Below are 27,317 nucleotides of genomic sequence, written 5' to 3'. Positions count from 1 at the left end.
TTCCCCTCCCCACTTGGTTCAGATACAAGGGACCAGCTGCAGAGCTGACTTCAGCCAGACTCCTCTACAGTTCCCTCATCTAGTGACTGTACCCTTTATACTATCCTGACACCCAGAATAACTCTCCCACAACCTCTACCCCAGCTTAAGTGAGAGGTGTGGGGGGGCAATGAGATCAGGGAGTTGGTACTCAGCCTCTGTTATACTCTGAGGCTTACTACCTCATTCTTAATTTCAATACACACATTTTATTACAAAGCAAATTATTAGACAATGCATTCAGTAAAAATGTGCAATGGCACAAGTTCCAACAATCAGCCCATTAGTACACATTCGAGGTCAAACTATTTAACATACTTCCGAAAATTACTTTACCTATTGTCCCAAATGTTTCACCCAGACTCAATTAAAGAAAGTCGATCTATTCCATACCAAGAAAGCCATTAATTTCATGTTTCCAAATTGGAGAGGTCATTAATAAAGTTCTCCGTTTTTATATGCAACCTACTTTGCCACCTGTATACAATGAGTTTTTAGCATACATTGTTACTTTTTGTGTTCATCTTCAGTAAAGGATCTTCGAGGCAATCATAGTAACCTCGTTAAGGAAAGCGTCCTATTAATAAAGTGCAGCTCTTCACCCATCACTGAACTAATCCCCTGAGTCACCAGCTTCCACAGCACTGAAACTCTGCCCCAGGACACTAGCACATGCATATCACTGCCCCTCTCACTTTAACATCGCCTTGGCATCGCCAACATCTGTCTAAATCCCCTGTGCTTTCATTGTATTATTTTTTTCGGAGTGCAATGAATTCTAAAGCACAAAGGGGCATATTTACAAGGGCTTTCTCTCCGATTTTTTGGTTTAAAAATCCAAAAAAGTGGAGATAAAATCAGCGCCCTATTTACAAGAGGGTGCTAACATGCATAATCACATGTTAGCACCCTTCTTCACAACGCCTTCCTTTGCATCTCCAATAAGATGCAAAGTGGGCGTCACTGGGCGTACCCCAGATGGACTACCTTGCAAATATCGCTGACGTTTACATCGCGATATTTGCAAGGCAGCCACATGATTTTAGCAAACATTAGATTTTGGGGAAAACGGCCGTTTTTGTCAAAATCTAACATCTGCTAAAATCCTGACTTAGCCATCCCTAACATAGGGGTTGGATTATGTTGATACGACCCTGAGGGTCGTATCAGCAAGGTTATCGCCCTTTTGCAGGGAACATCACTAGAAAACCAGCGATGTTCCCTGCAAAAGGGCGAAAACCTCCCTATCTCTGGAATTTTTCTCTGGAATTTTTAGTTAAATACACGCTACCAGGGCGATAAATACGAGAGATAGCCTGCGATAATATAATTATCGCTAAGCACGGCCAGCGATAATTACCGCTGGCCGTTGTTAATATGCCCCAACATCTTTTGTTATTCTAAACTACATGTTTACTTGTATCCTAGATATTCATGTGAAGGATCATGGCCACTCATTCCTAAATTCCTCTGCTCAGCCAGTGAGATATTTGTCAGACACATCCATTCACTGCTGCTCTGTATCATGATACAATAATGAAACTGAACGCAATATTACTAATCCATCAAAAACCCTGCTCACTGCCAGTCTTATCTAGTCGCCGGGTAACTCACTTCACTCAACCTCAACATCTGAAAGGTGCAAACCATGGGGCATATTACCAAGCAATAGCGATAATTATCGCTATTGCTTGGTTAGAGACAAAAATTTACCACTGCGCTGCGGCGATTTTTATCGCAGATAAACCTTGGTATTACCAAGGTTTATCGCAAATGCGATAAAATCAGCCGCAATGCATGAATATCGCTGAAATGTCAGCGATATTCATGCATTACCGAGCTAATGCTCTTAGCCATGTTATCCACCTCACATTGGATAACATGGCTAAGAACTGCTCAAGGCAGATGTTAGCTTTTGGAGATATTCGCACTTAGCACGAAAATCTCCAAAAGTTGGTAATAGGAGATAGCGATGTTAGCCACTGTTTCCAGTCGCTAACATCTTGGCACGCCCACTTTGCATGTCATTAGTGATAAATATCACTGACATGCAAAGTGGGGCCCAAGATGGTCGCTATCTCCTACTAGCTGTCGCTAACTGGTGTTAGCGACAGCTAGGTAATAGGGAGATAATTTTATCTCCGCTTTCTTGGCATTTAAAGCCAAAAAAGCGGAGATAAACCCCCTTGATAATATGCCCCCATGTTTTCTATGGAGTCCCAAAAATCTAATAACATGACTCATGTTTTGTAAAGTCGATGCATAATGCTGGTGGCACAGTTGTCAATCAAAGATCATCTCTGCTGCCACCTTGGATATAGAAGATGTGAAAAGCTTTTGTCTAAAGGGCCCAACCTTGCGTAGAGTCTCAATCCATTCAACTCCTTGTTGGTGAGAGATGTCTCTTTTGACGAGTCCCTAGGGACACGCACGAAGGCCATGCTTGCACCTATGTCTTCTCCTACATATGCATGTAGTGACATCTGTCCTGGGCATGCACCCACCAGCCCTGGCACCTGCAACCGCAAGTCACAAACGGACATGGAAATGGACCCCCAGGAGCCGGAAAATACTAGGTCTCGGGTGGAGAGGCCTTCTGACATCTATACTGGAACCACGCTCCCTGGCACCAGCACTGCCCCCGGCCGCAGCCAAAAATCACAAAGGGACATGGAAACGGAGTCCCAGGAGTTCCAAAATAATTGACCCACAGCTAGAAGACAGCTACAGCATGTGACATCGATTCTGTGGCACCTGCACCCACAAGTCACAAGGGGAAAGGTACTCCCAGGAGCTAAAAAATACAGACCTAAAATGAGGGAGAAACATATATTGGGGTATGCAGACATGGACTGTGGGTCCAGAAGGCATGCAGCTTGTAATTCGGACATGGATCGACCCTCCTGGACCTGTGTTGGAAACCCCTGTAGTAGACACTCCCAGGGCTTTCCATCAATATATCTGTTCTTTTCACTAATAAATCCTAGATTTGGGGATCTAGGTCATTTCTTTGTGAAGCGCGTACAGGTTGATAGTTTTCCCTTCTTTAAAATATGACTGTATCCCTCAGTACTAATATAGTGTATTTTAGTGCCTGGTCATGCAGTTATATCTCCACTTATTAAAATATTCCTTCTGGTTTGGAAGTGAACACTCTATGATGTCAACTATCTCCACGTTGGAGTAAGAGTATGGGATGTATATGGTGCATATGTGCAAAAGTAAATGCATACTTGCAAATATGACACCCTAGTTATCTTTTTCCACATCTGACTGTGCTTCTTGTTAGTGTTAGTCTAGTGGCACATCTGATGGTGTCTCTTGTTGTTGGTGTTAGTCTAGTGGCACATCAGATGGTGCATCTTCACATTGGTGTTAGCCTTGAGTCAGATCTGATGGTGCCTCTTGTTCATCCGTCTAGTAGCACATCTAATGGTGGCTCTTGTTGTTGGTGTTAGTCTTGTGGCAGATCTGATGCCGCCTCTTGTTATTGGTGTTAGTCCAGTGGCACATCAGATGGTGCCTCTTGTTGGTGGTGTTGGTCTAGTGGCAGATCTGATGGTGCCTCTTGTTGTTGGTCTTGAGGCAAATCTGATGGTGCTTCTTGTCGGGCTTCATCTGGTAAAAGATCTGATTGTGCCTCCTGTTGTTGCTGTTTGTCTAGTAGCACATCTGATGGTGCCTCTTGTTGTTGGTGTTAGTCTAGTGGCAGATCTGATGGTGCCTCTTGTTGTTGGTGTTAGTCTAGTGGCAGATCTGATGTTGCCTCTTGTTGTAGGTGTTAGTCTAGTAGCACATCTGATGGTGCCTCTTGTTGTTGGTGTTAGTCTAGTAGCACATCTGATGGTGCCACTTGTTGGTGGTGTTGGTCTAGTGGCACATCTGATGTTTCTCGTTTCTGACATTCTTTTGTAAGATGTCATGAAACACAATCATTGTATCAAGGAACAGGGATGTAACTGCCTCTCCAGGGATTTTTTTTCACCATTTTGCAGATTTTCTGGCTTTCAGATGCCGTGATTTGTTTGTTTAATTTAAATCCAAGGTAAAGACAAACAGTATTTTACCGAAGAAATACTAGCAACAGTTCCAAAATCTAAGTGAGATCCTGGCCGCCGGAGTAATTATCGCCCAATACCAAGTGGCGTAATAACAACATCAATAAAATAATAGCAATAATCACAATTACAACAACAACAACAAAATAAAAACAACAACCACAACAGCAATAAAAATGATAATAAAACTAATGATAATATTAATAACAGCAATAATAACAATATTGTTATTATTGTTGTGATTTACATTAGTATGCTTCTGACGATGCTACTTGTTGTTATTTCATTATAATTATTATAACCAGATCATTAGCTTTGATGCTTTATATTAGTTGTTACAGAAAAGTCCCCAGAGTTAACATCCAGAATAAGGGAGATGCCTGAGGCCCCTCCCTTCTTTTAAAGGAACATGAATGTGAGTTGATTCCAAAGAATGTGCTTTTCAATGCTCCTGCTAGGGCCGTAGGTAGGTTAAGGTCTGGTCAGTCCTTGGCCAGTTACAGATACAGAAGACGCGCGATAACGACACGCTGGAGGTCTCAAGAGGAGTTTGAGTTATTCTAGTCAAATGTTTGTTCATCTTGGTAGAAGGCTCTGACTCACACCTGATTGTAATTTCTACTATCAAATAATACAACTCACTGAAAATGGACAGGACTCACACCTGCAGTGCCCCAGTGTCAGATTCTGACACTTACAGATAAGATTCTGTGGTTATTTAGTTTCAAAATCTAGAGTAGGTGAATTTGACACACAATATTGCTACTTTATTGACACCGTATGATGCTGCTCACGTTCTTCTAAACCTGGACATTTCTCCTCTTGTTACTGGTCCCACATACTTTCGATGGTTTGCCAAACTACACTTATTGCCTGTTTTAAAGTGTATGGTTCATTCAAACACGTGTCCTTGAAGGTCTTTCATCATTGACCAGGATGGAATTAGTGTGTGAATGTCTGTGAGCCATCAATCCGGTTCCTCATTATTAAAGTCAAACTATAATAATACTGATTCTGCCTGCTACCAGCATTTTTTCTTGTTATGACCATTTTCAAAAGCACAATTTTATAGCTCGAGGTCAACAAATTCTTGCTTGACCTACCCACATGCACCATGAATGGTGGACGGGGTAATTCTGGCCTCTGTGTTTTTATTGACATCATGACTCTCTTTATATTTTGAGAGTCATTGTATGGCTGGACTAGAGGTTAGAATCATGGCCCGTTTAAATCCCATCGACCCCATCTGAAGTCACTTGCTCTACGAGCTTCCGATGAAAGGCAAAAAACATAACCCACTAGGTCAGTCCGCGACACTCAAAATGTCATTCACACTAGTCAATGAAATCCACTTTCAGTGGTACCATGTGCTGAATGCAAAGTCAACCACGTCACATTCATTCTATGTGCAGCCATAAGTGTCCTAACTCATCCCACCCAAGTCAGTGCAAAATGATGCTTCCTGATGACCATCAATGGCCGATGCACGTTGGGGCAGAACTCAGGTGACCTACGTGTTCCTGCAAACATCTCACCTTACACCAGGTCGGATGATCCCTGAGAATATGCTATGGGCATTTTGGTGGCATGCTGGCTATCCCTGATAAATAGACATACCTGTGGGAATGGAGTCAGACTGGCAATCACTGCGTAACAGTGGTCCATCAGTGATATATTTGTGAGCATTCTTGGAAAAGTCTATTTCTAGCATAGAAGCGACCCATCGTTGATTTATTGTCATCATTCTTGGCATAAGTCTGGTTGTCCTTGAGATGACCTTGAGATAGTCATTTCCATATGATAGACTTCTCTGACATTTGATAATAAAAAAGACATATTTATCCAAAATGGAAATTTTGTATTACAGGGTGAAATTACTGTATTTTAGCAAAAAAACTGGTAAGCTTATCGTAAGGAAAATTACTTCATATATGAAATATATTTAAAGCTGATATTTGAGTGATAATTCATGTTACTTTGGGACAGTATTGCTGATTTTGGTTCATTTGTACTAGATGACTCCGGCTGCTGTGGTTGTTATTTCATGAATTGCTTAGAAGAATTTCATCATCCATACTGATAGGTATTTGTAATAATATCTCTACTGCTGTCTGAGCCATGGGCATGGAAGATTGGTCTAACCTGTGTGATCCTGTGGTTTCTGTTTAATTAAGCAGCAGTATTGCTGTAAGAGCCTGGAAAAGTTGCCTAGCTCTGCTATCCATAGCCTGCGCTTGTGTTGTTTAAATCACTTTTGGTTTGTTCACCTTGACCAGTATGTTTCATCCTGAGCCCCTGTCATAAACTATAATTAGGAATTTACATGGATTGACCTGATTGGATTAATGAAGCAAAGAAAGATGCTAAAACCATAAAAAAAAAATAGGTAATGTAACTGCTTAATCATATTGTCCTAAGTGCCGGTTCTTTGATTCTTTTTGCCATCTTTGAGAGAGCATTATGTTGAGAAATTCACATTTTGCAACACATTTCTAAAGTCCTATTGGGGAGGGACCACATCTACCCTGGAGAAGGTAATGCTTGCCAAATACAAGACTAGAGGTATTGGTATATTAACCCTGGGCTAGTTCACGTAGTCGCGATTTGCGTAGCTACGCAAATTGCACTTTTCACTATGTCGCGCTACGAGTAGCTACGCGAACTGCGTAGTGCGGTAGGGAAATGCTGTTCGCAATGATTGCACAGGGCCGGATGCTTGTCCGCACTGTGCAATCATTGCGAACGACATAATGCACAGTGCAAGCGGTCATTTTCTGCCGCTCGAGTACATTTGTTAACGCGGACTGGGAGTTTCTCATTGTGAGCAGTCGCGAGCATACACGGCTACTCGCAATGAGAAACCTGACTTCCCCGCATTGAGAATCTCACCGGGAGGTTTATTTTCCGCGCCCGCGATCGGCAACTTGATGTTGCCAATCGCAAATGAGGAAAAAGTCTCGCAGGATTGTAATTTTGGTCGCTCGCGGTCGCCAACTTGACGTTGAGGACCGCGAGCGAGCAAAAAATGCCTGCTACGGTACGCTACGCGTTTTTGCACTGTGCTATGTGCAATTTGCGTAGAGCGTAGTTGCGCTCGCTACGCACACTTTGCGAGCATAGGGTAGTTTTCCGCCCAAGCCTATGGAATATACTATTAGTTCCCCATCATTATTATTGGATTTGAGGCCAATTTATATGAAAATTTTAGATGAAAGGATGAAAATGCCGCATTTGCTTAGTTAAAAAAATATATATTTTGTCTTCGGTAGATAGCCCCTCTAAATCCTCCAAAGGGGGACATACAAACTTTCTCTGCTTGTTTCTCAATCCAGCTGGGAAAGGTGTTTATGCCCTACCACCCCAAAGTCCACTGGAGACACTGAGGAGTAATTCTCTAATTCCTCCTGAAGGCTTCAGGTTAGATGGTCAGGCACTTGTCCTCACACAGTTTACACTAGTGCCATCCTAAACTGCAATCCTAATGCTGCTGTTGTGCCACAGAGTATTGCATAAGGGATAAAGTACCCCATGCTGTACATTATAATCCTATTGCAAGTTACTGAGGAGTTTCATAACTATATAGAGAAACAAGACCAAAGTCCAAGTTCTTTTATAAGGTTATGGAACTCTGAGGTGACTTGCAGCATCCTTATCATGTACGCCAGGGGGTACTTTATGCCATTTAATACTCGGTCACACCATCACCTTTCCCACAAACCACTTAAAACCTTGGTGCATAGCTCTTTCATATAAAAGCCAGTCTCTGCTGCTCCCGCAAAGCAGTAGTGGAGCAGGGAGGGGGGAATGGGAGAGTTGGGGAGGGGTTAAAAAAAAGTGATCACTTATCTGCCAGCCAGCAAGCTGGTCGGCCACCGCCTGTCCTCCTTCCTCTCCTCTTCCTGGCTTCTGTTCAAACAGGAAGCACCAGGCCCCCATAAACCAATAACAACATTGTGATTGGTCTGAGCGCTGTGGTTCGGCGCTCAGATGGGGAATGGGAGCCTGGGCATGTTTTCCACAGGGGCAGTAATGCAACCTGGGTGGAGAACATGTAAAGTGCACATACATTTTTGGCCGACTCCAGAGGGACAGCCAAACATTCATGCACACTTAGGAGTGTGTCACCACTCCTCTCTTCTGCACTCCCCACCCAGCCCATCCCCACAAAACTGCCTCAGTACTCAAAAATGAAATGATAATAACATTACGTTATTATCACTTTATTATAATTTTATTTTTCCTTTTTTGCCGTGCTGAAAGGCAGTGGGGCGATGCTCCTCTGTATTAGCAGATGAACTGCCCCTGATGAAAAAGTGAGTCTGCTTGCAAACGTGAAGAATAAAAATAAAGCCTCTATTGCAAAATTAAACACATCAAAAACCTGTTTGATATTTGTTGCAAACAGATATTAGAAACAGTTCAATACAAGTCCTTTTTTAAACAAATAAAAGCTGCAGTAGCTCAAAATGTGTAGAAACATGCAGAATGTTCTAGCTTTTATCTACCTAAGGAGTGCAATATATAAATACATTTCTCTGCTTGTCATTGTAAGCTAATATAATAGAGCAGAAGAAAAAAACCTACATTCTGTTTTTGTTGCTATAAAGAGCTGCTCGGTTATGCTCCATGACATGATCTCTCTTTCACTGCAGCAGCTGGCTCCGGCAGCAGGCATTGTGACATCAGAACTTGACTGCTATAACTTATAATAGTGGAGATCTGATGTCTTTTCTTTCTAATCAGTGAGTGAGTGAGTTACAAGTCAATGATTATAAAAAAAGTAGAGAGATGCATTCATACAGGTATTACAGAATCCCAGTATTAGAAAAAAAGCGAGAGATGGACGTTTATACAGGGATTACAGAATTCTGTGTATTATATTCAATTTTACAGAGAGCATCACTACATAAGCAAACACATCTGATCATGCCTTCCCTTCTCACTTCATTTCATTGGCTCCAGATACCACCATCACAAATCTTAGTATCTGCATCCACTTTCAAGTTAATTTTTAAAAGCCTGTCCCTCTCTCAACACACTGGATATTCATCATATGTTGTCCTTGCATTCTCCTCCTCTGCCTATATACTCCATCACCAAAAAGGACAAAAGCTCTGAAGCAACAGGGCACTCTCCTAGGATCTAGGAGGATCTGCTGTTACAAATGCACCGTGCCCACTGACTTATTGCTTTCATTAAGCACTAAATATTAAACAGGTTATTTAGGTTTCGGAATAGCTGGAGTTCTGCTGTGAAAACGTTCAGTTGACCTGACGCCTCTAGGGAAGCCAGATGATAGCATCTGCTGATGGACCGCTGCTAGGGTCTCCATCGTCTCAGCTTGTGATCATCCAGCAGCAGCCCACCTGCTACAGGGTCACCATCTTCGCTACATCAGCGGTTCTGCTTATTTAGCTATTGCAGCTTGTCTACAATCGTTTAGGCCACCTTTGCACAATTTGCTTAGACTTCTTTTTGAATCAAAGATATTGTGTCCGCCATATTACAAGTGCAATTGGATATAATATCCTTGTAATACAGTGGAGGCAATATCAGTCATGTTTGTGATGGAGTAACCAGCCTGCCAAAATCTAAATCAGGCCCTTAGGGCCACATTAGGATGGCGGGCGGTCTTTGTCCGCCCGCCACCCTATCGGAAAACGGGACCGCCCGCCTTAAGGGCGGGGGTCTCAGGGGTGCCATTAGGATGTGCCCGCCACAGTGGTGGGCACATCCTGTATTTTCAGCATTGTGGCGGGCGGTGCTCTCTGCACCGGCCGCCACAATGCTGAAAATGCATTGCAGCATTTGCGTAATGAAAGCGGCAGGCACCGTGCGGTGCCTGCCACTTTCATTGTGCAAATGCAGGGGGGTACCATAGGTACCCCCCCCCGTGTGCACCTCCCTACTGTGCTTCACTCTGGGGGCCCGCAGGGGGCCCCCAGAGTGAAGTCTGCCTGCCTTTCCGTGGCGGCATTGCCGCCACGGAAAGGGATTGAAAAATGCCCATTATAATATGGCTGGCGGTGTCTGATAGACACCGCCACCATGTTATCCCTTTTCCGCCCCGGCCGCAAGGCGACCGGGGCGGAAAACAGGCGGGCGGTGTTTCCCACCGCTGCGGTCCCCTCTGCCATCGTAATATGGCGGGGGGAAGGATGTCGGGCGGATTGCCACCGCCAGCCTGGCGGAGGCTATCCGCCCGACATCCTAATTACCCCCTTTGCATTTAAAGCTTGGAAATTGACCCACCTGGAGATCAAACATAGCTTCCTGTTATTACTAATACTAAGAAATGTGCATGCCTACAGTACAGCCAAGAATTTAAAAATACTGGTTCTGTAGTTAAAAGGCTGCCAGACCTGTGGTCAGGAGAATCAGTATTTTGCGATTCCCTGTATAAAAAATGAAGCACTGTCAAGTAATAATCCTTCAGCTGAAGTGCCACAAGTGTGATCTTTTTGCTGCAGTCGGTTCTACTTGTTCAACTTTTTCACGCTCCTACACTCACCTATTCACATGCTCTCTTACTCACATTCACTCATTAAGAAGAGTGTGTGTGTACATGTGCAAGAGTTAGTATATTTGTGTGTGGGAATGAGAATGTGTGTTTGTATGTGTGTGTGCAGCTGTGTCTCTTTACTCATGCACTTCAGGTCTCTCACCGGTTCATCTTACTCAGCGCACTTACCTAACTCACCGAAGCACCTCACTAAATCGCTGGGGAGGGGCCTAAATATTTGAGTGATTGTGTGTATGACTAGGTATGTAAGTGGGTGTATGTGAGTGTGCAACTACATATGTGTTTGTGTGCATGTAAGTTGGGGAATCGGTGCATGTGTTTATAGCATATATATATATATATATATATATATATATATATATATATATGTTTGTATGTGTGTGTGTCTGCGTGTGTGTTTGTGGAGGGTACCTGTTTCAGTTGGGAGGTAAAGGGAAGAGTTAAAGGGTATGTCTACATTATAAGGTAAGGTAAATAATGGGAGGAAACCAGGAGAGGAATTATCCAAGGGGACTTGCTTGCGTGGAAGTAAGTAGACATTATTTTTACTTTTAGATGAGTTTGAATCATAAAAATTCAAAATCAGCATAGAAATTACAAGGTAGTAGACAGGAACAAACCAGGGAAGCAAGGAGGCTATCTGAAAAGGTCAGCACCCTGGGGAGACTGTGAGGGAGAGGGGTAGGGACCCGCTGTGCTCAAGACATGAAGCGAATGAGTCTTGAGGGATGGGAAGAAAGCCAAGAAAGAGCTGTGTAGGACATTCAGAGAGTAGAGGGAATGACTGTCCAACAGAGTGAAAATCCACATCAGAAGCTGAACATGGATGGAGAACCATGAGTTTCATTGTTCAAGCTGCAGTTAGAGAAGAGAACAAAATAAATACAAGATGACTTCAGTTTTCTGACTACTGCTCAATGATTGGGGCATGTTGTTTTCTGATACAAATCTAGCAGGGTTCTCATTTGCTGGTTCTTAGAAAGGAGAGGGGTCCGTATGTGAAAGAGAAAGGGGAAACGACCACTACAACGCGGCCGTTTCCACGAAAACCTTAACCACGCATGCATTACAACATATGCGTGGTTACAACGAAAGCCTTTACCATGCATACGTTTACTACGAGGTACGTAGTAAAGGCATGTGTGGTAAAGGGTACAATTAAAAAAAGGGGGGTTGGGGGGGCTTCCCCCCCCCCCCAAAAAAAAACCTAACCTGAAGTCGAGATGTGCAGGCAATCGGCGTCGTATAAGAGGAAACGGAAAGAAACTTTTGCTTCCTCTTTACGACGTATGACGTCACCACGAAAAATACGCGGAGAAGGATAAGCGTGGAAATTCCATTCCGTTGTGACGCATGCGTGGTAAAGGCATGCGTTACAACGGAGTTCGTTGTAAGAACATACAACCAAGAGAAAGGCAGAGAAGGGTTGTTGGTAGGTTCTTTGAAGAGCTGGAGATGAGGAAAGGAAGTTGCTGTTTGCCCAGAACCAACACAAAAGCAATTGAAGCCTTTATGTTACCCTTCACATTGATAGGTTTTAAAATAAGGAACCAACCAAGCTTTCTCAACAGTGGATGAGAGGCTAAATTAGTTTCCTTTGGACATAATTTCCATGGAAAGTGAATTTGTATTTATTTCCGCGGTTCTATTTTTTATTTTTTTGCTCTATTCTTAGCTGAATAAGAGCTGGAAATGGCCCATTTCTGTATGATGTACTGATGTTTTTCAGGATACTTTGTTGACATTTTTAAGATAAATGTTAAATTTGAACATTTTCTGTGTACTATATTACAAACATTACGTATTAAATATGAAGAGAAAAGTGTGTGTTAACATAATAGCTGAACTTCTGCTGGCATTTTTTTTAAGTGATAAGTTGCACCTGATTCTAACTGCATCTAAAATGTCACCCAACAATATATGCTTGTATCTTTGTATCCGCCTAGGCAAGTATTCTTTCCTTTGTGTTTTTTCTGTTTTTCTGATAATGGCTTGTTTCTTTTTAGGTCCAAAGCACGTCGTGGATGCCTCACCCGTCGTACGTGATGCAACCCACGGTAAGTGCGAGCACAGTCTTGCCACATTATGAACCCTTACTAGTGCGGTGCAGTGCACCTACCCTTATGTACTTTGTTTTCAAATTATACTCATACAATTATACTCCCAGTCCCTTCTAAGGGCTTGTCCTTGGGCAGTTTGTATACTAAATGAGCGCCATGTACCTGCTCCCGAAGTCCTTCACGGTAGTGACTTTGGGACGGGGTAGCTTGTTACAGTGAACTGATCAAGGCATCAATATGTTTCTTCATTGTATCTGTAACACGCTGAACATGTTTCCTTACAGGTATGTTAGGACTGGTGTGGTCCACTAGGTCCATTGTGTGTCATATGGATTCCTGGGATGTATGACGTTACAACGCATACTTTTACAACGCATACCATTACAACAAAACTTTTACAACGCAAAAACTTTTACAACGCATACCTTTACAACGCAAGATTTTACAACGCATATACCTTTACAGCGCATACCATTACAACGTAAGTATTGGTAAGTATATAATAATTTTTTTAATTTAAATTAATTAAACATATTGTAATATAATTTAATTTTATTTAATTTTATTTAATTAATTTAATTTAAATGTAATTTTATTTTATTTATAAAAAATACCCCTGTACCCCAAAAACCCAAAACTGACTCTGAACCCTAAAAATACCCCTGTACCCCAAAAACCCAAAACTGACCCTAAACCCTAAAAATACCCCTTTACCCAAAAACTGAAAACTGACCCTGAACCCTAAAAATACCCCTTTACCCAAAAACTGAAAACTGACCCTGAACCCTAAAAATACCCCTTTACCCAAAAACTGAAAACTGACCCCGAACCCTAAAAATACCCCTTTACCCAAAAACTGAAAACTGATCCTGAACCCTAAAAATACCCCTTTACCCAAAAACTAAAAACTGACCCTGAACCCTAAAAATACCCCTTTACCCAAAAACTGAAAACTGACCCTGAACCCTAAAAATACCCCTTTACCCAAAAACTGAAAACTGACCCTGAACCCTAAAAATACCCCTTTACCCAAAAACTGAAAACTGACCCTGAACCCTAAAAATACCCCTTTACCCAAAAACTGAAAACTGACCCTGAACCCTAAAAATATCCCTTTACCCAAAAACTGAAAACTGACCCTGAACCCTAAAAATACCCCTTTACCCAAAAACCCAAACATATAACATTTTAAAAATAATGATATACTTACCAATACTTACGTTGTAATGGTATGCGTTGTAAAGGTATCTACGTTGTAAAAACATGCGTTGTAAAGGTATGCGTTGTAAAAGTTTTTGCGTTGTAAAAGTTTCGTTGTAATGGTAGTGCGTTGTAAAAATTGCGTGGTAAACGTTGCATACCGGATTCCTGTGGTGTCCATGTGGATAAAGGTTTGGTCATGCCTATGGTCTTTGGGCTGGAGCTGATGATTGGCATCAGTGGTGCTAGTGAGACCACGTGAGGAACAAAAAGTGTGACAACGGGCGGGATCCGGAAGAGGCCCGGTTGAGACTGGCCAGTGTTGTTCTTCATCTTGCCCGGTGGACCGGTCCCTTACTAAAGCAAACAGACGATCCTACATTCTTTCCCAGATCTCAGAGAGTTTGTTTGCCCATTGGGGGAGAGATTGACTTAATCCAGAGGTGTGCTCCATCTTTTCAGCCCCTTTTCCCATATTTCTTCCGCTCTATCGATTATGTGTCTCTACAGGAAGCTTGTTTCCATTGGGGCCTGTCCTCTTGGGTACCCCAACTGTTTGCAGGACCTCAATGATTCATTCATTGATGCTCGTTCTTTGCTCTACAGCAAACCAGAGAGGGCCTTAGGCAGCTTCACAGATGTCAAAATGACAAAACATAGGTGCATCTAGAAGTGTCTGTGGTGTAATAGAGTGAAGAGATCCTCCTAGTTGAGGCTCATTCCTTCAAGAAGTCCTCAAGGAAAGGACATGCACTTTGATGTTTGTGGGGAGGGATGGGCAGGTGTGCTGCTTGTGACTCCATGAGACGTATCTTGACCTATTCAACCATATTTGTTTATTTATTTAAACATAAAATAGCAAATCTAATGCATAAAAACAAGCGAGGAATTATGTTAGAAATACACTCAACTTAAACTCAATTTCAGCATATCACTCTAATTCTGAATCTACTATGTTTATTTTATCAATAATTCACTTTTTATTATGTTGATGTAATTATATTAAAATGCCTTAAATATATAGTCAAAAAAATATATATTTGAATTAATATATTGAACAACAAATGTAATATCAAGAGAGAGAGATATGCAGAAATGCAGAACTTACCTAGTATACCATTGCACATCTTGTTTACCACACGAATTAAGAACGCTACTTTAATACGAAGATCATATTCAGCATATTGTGCCATTATTTCATCCTAAACAGTAAATAAAAAATAGAATAAAGGATTGGTGTATGCTTTCCAAGGTAGGTGGCATTCCTGAATGTGAGTGGCAGTCAGAGGGAGACTGGCTTGTCCAGAAATCAGGGGTGATTCATCAGAGGTCGGTGCCTCTATAAGTGTAGTATGTCTGATGCAACCAATTGTATGTTGCAGGCACAAGATTGTAGATAAATTTCATAGTGTCTTTGTTTGGCCATGTTGGCGAATCTGTTTCTGGTGGGTGGCTAACTACACAGAAGTGTGTTTTTCTTTCCTCTTTACTGGTTACAAACACACCACATTAAAATGAATCTCTAAGTACAGGTCTACACGCATGCGTATTGGCCAAGTGCCAGGTTATACTACTGGTAAAATGGTAACTGTGCTTGCTGCGGAGATCTGAACATACAGTCAGCTCTTTGTATTGTCATAAAAATATCTTATGCGCTTAATATGCCTTCAGGGCACTTACATGTAACCAGCAGGCCATAGGTGTGTGGACGAGTATGACAGCATTTGTTGGACAGAGCCCTGTGCCATCTGCAGGTCACAAATTTCAATCCTAGTTAAAAGATCAAGGGGCAGATTTACATGCCCCTTGCGCCACTTTTGCGTCACTTTTCCCATGTGAAAAATGACGCAAAAGTGGCGCAAGGGCCTTCTAAATAAGCCCCCAAGGGGTTATGCAGCTAAAGCAAACAGCTGCATGCAAACCTATAAATTCGCTGTTTCAATCCTTGCAGGTTTTAACTCAAACTTCCATTCTACTAAGATTGAGTAGTAATTAAAAGCCATTATTAACTGCTAAAGACAATTCAGTTTGTGTTTTGTCCTGGACAAATCCCCCTTGGTGTGTGATTGCACACACACACATTGATCTACAGTGAAACAAAACACACAGGGACATACATACATACATAGCTTGAGAAAGTACAACTCCCTTATACCACAGCTTGTCGCTTGACAAACTTGTGAAGTGATTCACAAAGGGACATCTCTATTCCTCCTGAGGGGCTGCTGAGTGCCAAGATGTGCCACGGCCCAGCTCTGCTACCCTGGGCCTTTCACACTTGTTCCTAGACACAGAATCGCTGATGGTTCTAAACGTGTGGCTTTTAAAGCCCCACCCCCTGCCTGGCTGGGGCTGAGCATGACACTCTGCATGCTGAATGTGCGCGGGTGCCACTGTGGCCTACACTAAAATGTGTCACGTTATTAGCGCATTCTGCACGGGTGTGGCCAAGAGGATTGACAGGTGGCCTGAGCAGGCTTGCGGTTCACCTTAAGTGGGACAAGCTGTACCTTTCAGGCCTATAACAGTATCTGTACCGGTAACTGTGATACATCTATTTAGTATCTTATAAACCACCGACGGGATCAGAACATCACTCTGTTGGGGTTTGTGGTGGTTGAATAACAGAAAATAACCTGACCCAAGCAGCGTAAGTAGATTTTTGGCCCACGTTCCACATTTTGGATGTAACTATAAAAATCTCGCCCAGCTTTTAATTGATTCTGTCTGCGACGCAAAACAATATCTCCTCTGAGTGTTGCGGGTCTGTGTACCGAAGGCATCTGTCATCACCTCCTCCAGAGAGAGGGGTCTCTGAGATCAGGCCCTTCTAAATGCTGCATGTCAAGAGCGTGTTTGATTATTCATAGGGCTGCAAACACTGCTTCCCTCATCCTCTCAGAAAGGTCAGGCGTGCTTTGCCATTCGAGCTGGCAGCTCTGGCTTCCAAGATCTGTTTTTCAGAACCCCTTGGCAAGATAGGAAGAGCTTATCCTGGGTGACACAGATTCAGCCAATATTCCCTACTGTTTTCACAGCTGAAGAGCTGTATTCCTAGTGGTGGCCATTATTCTGCAGCTGCGTGTGAAGTGTGCATGTTAAGAGAGAGTGGGCGAGCATATGGACTCTTTCCTCCATCAGGCCCCATAAGGCCACCCAGAGGTCATTTGCATGCATTTGCATGCACCCCTCTCGGGGAACATCCATTACGACGCGGTGTTTACACCGCACTACCATGACTTGCGGTGGAGGGCGCTCTAGGCTAAGGAATAGTAGATTTACTATTCCAACACCTTCCCTACTGTACGTAGGCTGGTGTTGGAATAGTAAATCTTACTATTTCTAAGTCCAGCACCCTACAGCGCAAGTCGTGGTAACGACTTGCGTTGTAAAACCAGCGTTGTAATGGTAGTGCGGTGTAAACACTGTGTTGTATTGACATACAACCCACCTCTCCTGCTGGACCGCCTCAGCCTTGCAGGAGAAGAGATACACGGAGGAGAAGATGCTAACGCCATCTTTGACCTTACCTAGAAGAGGATTCTGACACTTTGGCTAAAAATAGTCCACTTTTTAAAAGGAATATGAATTCTGTCCTCTATTATCTGTTCCTTTTTAATTACTCATAGCTTCCCTTCTCCAGTTTCAACCCTACCTTCCACACTTCTAGACAACATTCAGCATGATGCTATTCCTAAAGCTGCTTCTGCATACAAAATGTTACTAACACCAATTGCTGTACAAACAAAAAATCTGTTTGAAATATTATGGGAAACTGACCTTTCCTTTTCGTTTATTGTTCATTACTGGGATACATTATGGCTTAGAATTTATAACACTACCGAAGATGCACACATTACACAATCTCTATTTGTTTTTTTATAATAAAGCTATTCTTACCCCAGAATGTGTCTCTAAATTTGTTTAATCTGTTTCTCTGCTTTGCTGGTCTTATTCCATTTCCAATGTTACTCTAGTATTGCTCTCATTTTTGGAAATCTATTTGGTCTAAATGTTTAAATATCTTCCACTGTAGTATACCACTAACAACCCAAAATGTTTCCCTAGGATCTATGTCACCTGATTTTGATCACTTTTCCCCCAAACGTTTGTTATATGATCTTTTTATTGCATTGGCTTTAAAAGGTATACTCTCCAGTCGGAAAGAAACTTCTAAGATATCTGGGTTAACATGATGGAAGTTAATTTGTGATGAACACAGAGGGCCTCGTTACGATGTTGGGCGGACGTGCGGTCTCGGGACTGACCTCCAGTCGGCGGTCCCAACACCACTATTACAATGCAACCGCACATGGTGCGGTTGAATACTCCCATTTCTTTATGTGAGCTTGTGCTGCGGCTGTAAATCAGCCGTAGAACAATCTACCATAGAGAAATGGGAGTTTCTGTTAACACCTCCACCACATGGTAGGCACCTCACAGGGCCTGCCACACAGTGCAGGGATTAAAAGGGGGGCAACATAAGTGCTCCCTTGGCCCCCAACCAGAGGCAGAGGGGACAAGGTGGCCCTACTAGGGGTCCCCAAACTCGTTTCCCAAAAGGCTTTCCATGTCAGAAACCCCAACATGGAAAGCCTGTGGGAAACCGACATTGTAATCTTGACTATGGAAATGTCATCTTGAAGGGATTAAGTGCCGGTTCCGCATGGCCGGCAATCTCAAAGAGCCCGTCGGAAGACAGCCGTAATGACCGTCCGGTTTCACTTCAGACCGCCGTCATTGTAATACGGCGGTCGATAGTGAAACCTATACATAATAGGGCCCAGAATATATACTATCTCCTCATTATCGTGACCAGAAAATTAAATCCGATTTATATTGATTACCCTTTACTACTTATCTCTCTTTGCACTCATCGTTATCTTAATCATTTATGTCTCACTCTTATTCTGAACTTGTTTCTATCTTTTTTCTCCCACTTCCTCCTACTTCCCCCTTTATTCCTCACTTCTCTTTTAGCTTTTCCCTTCCCTTCCCTTTTAATATATAAAATAATACACATCTTTCATCGTTTTTATCTTTTTTCCACATTTCAAACATTGTAATACTTCCAACGTGTAATAATTATATTGCAACTTGCTCTTATTACGTTGTTTGTTATTGCTCTATGAATCTTAAATGAAAACAGTTTAAGAAAAAAAGATACCGATGTGTACACAGAATATTTGAATTCCAGCAGATAACCATTTTCAAATAGGTGATGTAGGTGCTGGAGGGCCAGTGTCACATGTTTTTTAAAAAACAAAAAATCCAGCCTTTTTATGAACTAGTAGAGAACTTTCTAATCTTGTTCAATTAACAGATAATTTTGCTCACCTGGAACTGAAGTTGATTTATTCACCAAGGTGCTTTTCATTTTCAGCATGACCTGCAGGCCACACACAGATCTCTGCATCATTTATGATAACAGCCAAGTTAACTCCCTCACAAGAATTAAAACAAGTATCCTGAAAATGACACTTTAAATTCACCAAGAGGTAGATCTTCCTCTCTGGTAACTCACCTACATTTTAAGAGATGGCATACAGATAAAGATTGAATGCTACTTTCTTCCCCTTTTCCCCCTTTCTTCTCTTCCCTCATCTTGTTTCTCTATCGTATTCCCTTTTCATGTTCAAGTTCTTTTTTTGCCGACGGTCTCTCCTTTCATCTATTTTCCCTTTTTTTTTTAAAAACCTCCCCTTTTTAATGTTGTTTGCTGATTTTCCTCTGAATTTTTTTCTATCTTTTTACTCTATAATGTTGATTTCGACTTGTCTTATCCTCTCCTATTTGTCCTGCATTTTAGCTCTCTTTTCATCACTCAGATTGTGTTGTGTTTCTGCGGTGTGTCTTCGCTTTGTGTTTTCACCTTTAGTTATTTCACCTAGTTGCACCCTTAATTAGGTCTCACTTGACAGCGCAGCTGTCACCAGACCTTAAGGCAGAGGTCTTCAAACTTTTGTTGGCTGAGCCCCCCCCATCTAAACCTTTTTACACGTCGAGCCACCCCCCTCTCGCCCCCCACCACCACTTGACAAAAAAGTTCTGGAAGCTGGTACTCTGCATCATTGATGGCCCTTCCCTCCTGCAGAGGCCAGGTCGTATAGGGCAAATAATTGTAAATAATGTAAGAGTGTTTAGTAAACTGAAGTTTTTTTAGTGCTTGTGCTTATTCTAAAGTGCAAATGAAAAGTCTCCAAGAAAAAATTAGCACAAAAAATTATGTTGGTGCTTTATTTTTCACATAAAACACAAAATTTAGGATAAATTAGCAAAAACACCCCCAAACACAGGTGTGGGGTGTGCCTGTTTTTCTCCAGAAAGACAATTTGTGGATGGATTCTTACTTCGGTCATCCTTGGTTTGTGCTCCACTTCCAGTCATGAGAAGTACCTGGAAACGGGAGTGCTGACAAAATCCTGTAATATCGTTTTTGCAGTTTTATATAGTGCGAACATGACCCAAAGGTATTGGAGCACTTTACAGGAGCATATTTTACATTACACAAGCACACTTTCATTTCTTGTAAACACAGGGAGATTAAGTGATTTGCCCAGAATTACAGAATTACAGGATGTTGATCAGACACCAAGAATTTCACCTGGTTCCCCAGCTCTATTGTCATCAGCTCTGGCTGTTTCGCCACATCCTTACCCCTAAACAAGATATCAGAAAAACGGGTTCCGCAAAACAAGCTTTCTGACATGATTCAAAAATCCATAATTATGTGGAGTATGGCCAGGTGTTGCCAGTAGGAGGCCAGCCACAGTTTTCCAAGAAGGCCCAGGGGACATTTACATAATTCACATGTGATATAAGTGATTCAAGAGGATATATTCTCTCGTAGCATCAAGAGTCAATTTGTTAGCATAGTTGGCTTATAAAGAAGATCGCCTTCCAAAGCTTCAGAAATAGCTGCACAAGAAAACATTTAAATTTGGTCTACGAAAGAATTGAGGACAGATGGTAGGCATACTTCACAATATTTGTTATATTAGGCTTGTGGACTCAGCTCTAGGGATTAGAACATATTATACAAGCACCAGCGACCTTAATCAAGGTCAAATTCATTTTTCGTAAGTCACTGGTAAATTAGGTGATTTTGCCCAGGATCACATGATGGTGAGCCGATACCAGGACTCGAACCAGGGTCCCCAAAACCAAAGTCAACACCTATGGCATTAATGCCAAATTCGCTCCTCCTTGAAACATCCAACGTTCCCACTAGTAGTGAGACGAAGGGGAAAGGGGCGAGGCTTTAAAAAAATAATACAAAAAGCTCTTCACTTTTACCTGCCAGAGAATGGAATCTTCAGGAAGGATACAACATTGTAAATTCATTGCAGTGAAACGTACTTCCGTCATGGGATGCAACATTGGATGCAACTAGACCCGATCTTTGGGGGCGGGGCAAAATCCCAGCCAGGGCTGGCCCTAACACTGATCGTACACATGAGAGGGACCAGCGAGTGAAGTGTCACATGAGCAGGGTGAGTAGTGTGCTCCTGTGACTGCAGGGTGAGGTACAGGGTAAACAGCGCAAGAGCATTTTGAGTGCAGAGAGATCACTGTGAGTGCAGAGTGTGCGGTGTGCTAATGTGACTACAGGGTAAGTGGAGGGAGAATGGTATAAATTCATGGTGAGTGGCATAAGTGCAGTGTGAGTGCAGGGTGAGCGGGTGGTGTGAGCGCATGGTGATCAGTGTGAGCCACTACACTACAATACTACCCACACTACTCCCATCCATACACTACCCTAAACCACTACTACACTACAACACTACCCACACTACTCCCACCCCTACACTACCCTAAACCCTAAAACACTACTACACTACAACACTACCCATACTACTCCCACCTCTACACTACCCTAAACCCTAAAACACTACTACACTACAACACTACCCACACTACACCCACCCCTACACTACCCTTATCCCTAATACACTACTACACTACCCACACTACTCCCACCCATACACTACCCTAAACCCTAAAAAACTAAGAACACTACACTAAACACTAAAACACTACACTACACAAACATTACTATACTACACCAACACCTAAAACACTACACTATCCTAAACCCTAAAACACTACCCTACACAAACACTACTACACAATCCTAAACCCTAAAAAGCTACACAAACACTACTACATTACCCTAAAACACTTCACAAACACTACTATACTACACTAAACCCTAAAACACTTCACTACCCTAAACCCTAAAACACTATACTACACAAACACTACAACACTGCCCTAAACCCTAAAACACTACACTACACAAACACTACAACACTACCCTAAACCCTAAAACACTACACTACCCTAAACCCTAAAACACTATACTACACAAACACTACTACACTACCCTAAACCCTAAAACACTACACTACCCTAAACACTAAAACACTGCACTACACAAACACTACTACACTACCCTAAAACCTAAATCACTACACTACACAAACACTACTACACTACCCTAAAACCTAAATCACTACAGCAGTACCCTAAACCCTAATACACTACACTAAACAAACACTACAACACTACACTACAAAAAAACACTCTAAAACGTTAAAAATACCACACACAAACATTAGAACACTACTTTTACACTACCCTAAACCCTACAAAAATAACCCCCCACCCCACGCTCAAACCCCCTTACCTCTCTCCTCTCACGCGTCGCCGTCTCTGCTCCCGGTGCCCGCTTCCTCCTTCCTGCTTGGCGCACGTCGTTGTGAGGAAACACCCTAAGTTTCCTTTCAGCGACTCGGATAGCCGCCGCCATTACACATTACATCGCATGCGTTGTAAAAGCGCATGAGATGTAATGGTATGCGTGGTTTTTACCACGCGGTGTAACATCGCATGCGTTGTAACGCATGCGATGTAATAGCAACACGTGGTAAAAACTGTATTAATGGCTGTTCCCACTCTAAACAACACATGGCTGCCATTTTTCTTCTGGCAACCCTACTTAATATTCCTATTCATAAAATGCATTCTCACACCAAGGCAGTAAAAAGTAAAATCCAAATGTAAGGAGGAGGCAGAGTGTGGCCCAGGGGGTATTGGAACCAGAAAATAAACAGCCTCTGTAATCAGTTTACAAAGGTATGTAAATATACACATGGTCTTTAACAGGCGCACAACGCCCATAGGGCTCAGAGGGCTTCAGCCCCCCCTGTCATGTGTGTGTCAGCCCAGGCTGAAACAGCTTCCCGGGCACACACACAGACAGTTTTGGAGCTGCCTGAAGCACCAGAGTACTTCACAGGTCTTTAAAAGACCATTTACGCTTTAACCCCTTAGCTGCGGCGGCTATCCGCCGCAGCGCTAAGGGGAGGCGGGGCCGTGCGGCGCTCCCGTACTCATGATGGAACCGCTCCGTCACGGCCCTCAGGTGAGCTGTGCTTGTGACGGAATTGTTCCGTCACGGCCCGCTCTTTAAAACGCTCAGCGCAGGCGCGGAATTCGCACCGCGCAGGCGCGGCGAGCGGGCCGTGATGGAACCGTTCCGTCACCAGCACAGCCCGCCCGAGGCTCGTGACGGAACAGTTCCGTCACGAGCACGCAACGGGTTAACAAGGCTTAGTTGATTTTTCCCCCCTTCTTGGAGCCCCTGCAGCTCCAATCTTCCTATTGCTGGAAGAATTAGCCAACCCCACCTCTCTGAAATTGTTACGCCTCTAGCCTTTAAAGACCTGTGACTTCAGACACTCTCAGCGGAGCCCCCAGCAGCTGGAGCTGCAGCAGCCCGGTCTGAGATACACGACTCGCGCTGAGAAGCAACAATAAACGGTGAAGTGGTGAGGTGAAGTGCACCCCCACCCCTGAAGGGATGCTGCCCCCCCCCCAGGGGGGCGCGCACCACAGTTTGAAGCCCTATGCCTTAAGGGATCAACATAAAGACCTCACAGAAGTACTGCTAGTGAGGGACTTTGGTTCTTCCTACATGTTGATTCCCTTATCTACAGCTTTTGAATCTTGATTGGGCAGAATGTGTGTGCTGTGCTGAATAGGAGTGCCTGTATCTCAGTCAGGACTTGTAGAGCGTGGTGGATCACCTGTTAGGGTTTCCAGGCGCTGAGATCTTGTTTCTGTTAGTTGAAGAAACATGTCTTGAGTCCCTTTCTGTATTCAGTGAGCAAGAATGCTGTTTTGAGGGTAGAGGGGAAGGTTGTTCCAAGACTTGGTGGCACGGTAGGAGGAAGAGGAAACTCCGCTGGGGCTTTGATGGAAACAAGGGGTGTGTGCTAGAATGAGGGCAGCGGAGCACAGGTGTCTGTCAAGTGGGTGGTAGTTCAAGCAATGGTTAATGTACTCTGTTCCTTGGTCATGGAGGGCATCGTAGGCGTGTGTCAGCATCTTGAATTGGCATCTTTTCTGGACGTGGAATCAATGGAGGTTCCTGAGCTGGGGGTAATGTGCGATCTTTTTGGGAGGTTCAATATGAGTCTTGCGGCTGAGTTCTGAAATTTCTGGAGTCTCTTCAGGAGTTGGGTGGAGATTCCAGGAAAGAGTGTGTCGCCGTAGTCCTGCCGGCTGGTGACTAGGGCTTGGATGATGATTTTCTTGGTGTTGTCGGGGAGCCATCTGAAGATCTTTAAGAGCATACAAATGGTGTGGAAGCAGGTGGAGGCGAATGCGTTGATCTGGCATTTCATGGTGAGTTTTCTTTCTAGGATGATGCCGAGGTTGTGGGCCCAAGTTCAGAAAGATGTCGTACCCTGGGGAGGTGTTGTTTCTGAAGATCAACACTTCGGTCTTGTCCTTGCTGAGCTTCAGGAAGTTGTTTTTCATCCAGCCAGCAACGCACATGAGGCAGTTGCCTTGGAGGTCACCTCGAGGGGGAAGTTGCGGTCTGCGAGGAAGATGAAGTGTTTGGAGTCGATTGGGAGCGGGGCTATGAATTCGGGAACTCTGTTGCAGAAGCCAGGGCGTGAACCTGGGGGTCTGTATGCGAGGGTGCCTCTGATTAGAGTTTGAAGTTGAGGTGGTCCATAATTGGTCTAGTGTCTTCTTCAGAGGTGGTGCAGCAGATGGTGTCTTTGTGGATGAGGGCGATGCTGCCTCTGTGTTTGTTCGTGCGGTCCCGGTGTAACATCTTGTATCCATTGGGTATTGCCATAGCCATGTCGGGGGCGGGGCGGGGGAGAAGGAAGAGTTGAGCCAGGTCTCATTAATGAAGGTAGCATTAGAGGTGAGAGTCAGTATTTATTAAGCGTGACTAGTCACCCGTGAGCATCTCAAACCTCTGGGGCGGTGAGGTGATGGTGTCCCAAATCTCAATGGCATGTTTGCAGCGTGATCTGCTGTTGAGCAGGTGGCAGTAGAGTGGTTCCGTAGTGGTCTCTGGTGGGAGGTTCTGAGTTGCAGGCAAAGAGGCATTGGTGACAGGTGAATGGTCCTAAAGTTGATCTAGATGATGCGAGGCAGCAGTTGTTGTTGCAGTGTCTTGGGTTCAGGGCTCAAGGTTCTTTGATAGAGTATCTGTGGGTGAACAATATGCATACATTTACATACAGAGGCAGTTTGAGTCAGCCCTCTTAGCCATTGGCATATTTGAAAGTCATTCACATTCTTCCTCTCACAGCATACACCTTGCGACAATGGGTCAGACACTATTGGCTATACCGCCCTGTGAGTGACTACTTTTTTCCTAATCACATATGCACATCTGCCAGACATTGAGTGTACGTCAGTGCCAGGGATGGTGCACAAGTCACTTAAGTTTTGTATATATTTTTTTATGGGTAGCCCCTTTTTATTTTCCGTCTGCTTTTACATTTTAGTTTGTTGTTTTTGTATCATAACCAACTGGCGATTCTTCATGATACAACTGATCTCCCTGATGTCAATGGCCGCACTAATTGCTGGCTAGCAATTAGCAGCTGTCAAGCTGTGCATTTACCGTGACAGCACCAACCCACAACCCCATCAGGTCAGGAGTGGCTGCGGGAATTGTATAGAGTAGCCCTCAATGAACGAACCACGTATAAACTCAATGATAAATTGGGGGTACATTAAAGGCTTTTTTTCTTTTTTTTGTCTCTTCCTTTGACTAGGATGCTCTCATTTAGCCAGGCACTCATCCCATCTTCCCCCATTTTTTCCATAATTTTCTTTGAATGATCCATGCTTGGGTCAAATTTAGACTGATCATTGGCATTATGTGGACCCATTTCTCCAGAAGTTCCTCACTGCTGGAATGCATTGAAGGGTGTAAGTTGGCATGGTGACATCCTGTTGAAACGTATGAGGCGAGGGCTCTTGATGCCTGTTCCAGCTTGTCCCAAGGATGGGCTGTCACAATGGGTGGCTTCTCCGTTAAGGCAGACAATTGTTGCCCCACTGTTCTCTCAGCGGTGAAAACATGAAAAAAAATCAAATGATAATAACAAAGGTTTTTATATATTTTTTTCCTTGCTGAGTCGAGTCAAAGGGCAGGGTGGGATGGGGCCGGGCCATCCTGATGGACAGCAGCAGGGGGAGGAGTGGTGGGCACTGCTGCAATTGCGCATGTCAGTTTGGCCAGCCTTCGTAGGATGGCCAAACCAACATGCACACTCGGATCTCTCCAATCGGGTGGACACCAAGCACAGGCTCCCAGGCCCTAACTGAAAGTCAAACCAGCCCACTCCGGCCAATCACAACACTGCTTTCATGCTGTCAAATAGTATTACCAACATAAGAGTAGCATCTAGATTGGCTTAGGGCACTGGGAGCCTTGCATTGACTACTGGGAGTCAAAAGGAAAGGCGCAGAAGAGCAAAAAAGTGGCGGCCAGCAGATAATTCTTTTTTACTTTTTTTGTTTTTTATTTTTTAACCACCGCTCTGCCCTCTGCTTTCCCCTGCACTGCCCCACCACTTTTGTTTCACAGTGGCCGCTGCTGGATGTCACGCAGATGGTGAGAAGGTGGCGCTCCTCTAGCCCGTAGCCTCCCACTTTCCTCTGGATTTCTTTGGGTGCTTAACTCTTGTATAGTCAGACTTCTCTGGATTCTGTACGGGTGGTGACAAACATAGGTAGTATGGACTTATCCAGGCCATTTTTTGGACTGCAATAGATTTAACCCCATTTCACTTTTGCCACCCTTTATTGGGAGTGGACATCTCCCCTTCTGATCATGTGACCTGGCAGTTGTCTACTCTGCCTATGGCAGTGTTGTGTCCACAAGCTAGGTGGAGGTATGTCGGGTAGAGGGTGATGTACAGGTTTCGTAATGTTGTTGGAGCACATTTAAGCTCCTTGCACCCTTATCGTTGAGACTTTCCCTACCCAGTTTTCCCTCCCTTCCTTCTTCCCCTTTTTTCCATTGTTGTTTCCTGGTTATCACTGGATAAGTGAGTTCGGAAGATCATATTTGTATATGTACTTGTACTGACATGTTTTGCATGTGAACACTAT

General features: G+C 43.5%; 1 protein-coding gene across 2 annotated transcripts in view; it reads left to right on the top strand.

Moving 5' to 3' along the window:
• RBMS3 (RNA binding motif single stranded interacting protein 3) overlaps positions 1-27,317 on the top strand; it is a 1,517,465-nt gene that overhangs the window by 1,328,846 nt on the left and 161,302 nt on the right. For both annotated transcript variants that reach the window (XM_078663941.1, XM_078663942.1), the window contains exon 10: positions 12,627-12,677. In XM_078663941.1, coding sequence (XP_078520067.1) covers positions 12,627-12,677 — 51 coding nt within the window. The remainder of the gene's footprint in view (positions 1-12,626; positions 12,678-27,317) is intronic.

Source organism: Lissotriton helveticus, chromosome 10 (assembly GCF_964261635.1).
Source record: "Lissotriton helveticus chromosome 10, aLisHel1.1, whole genome shotgun sequence".
In the NCBI taxonomy this organism is placed as follows: Eukaryota; Metazoa; Chordata; class Amphibia; order Caudata; family Salamandridae; genus Lissotriton; species Lissotriton helveticus.
This window is presented reverse-complemented; position numbering and strand designations above follow the sequence as displayed.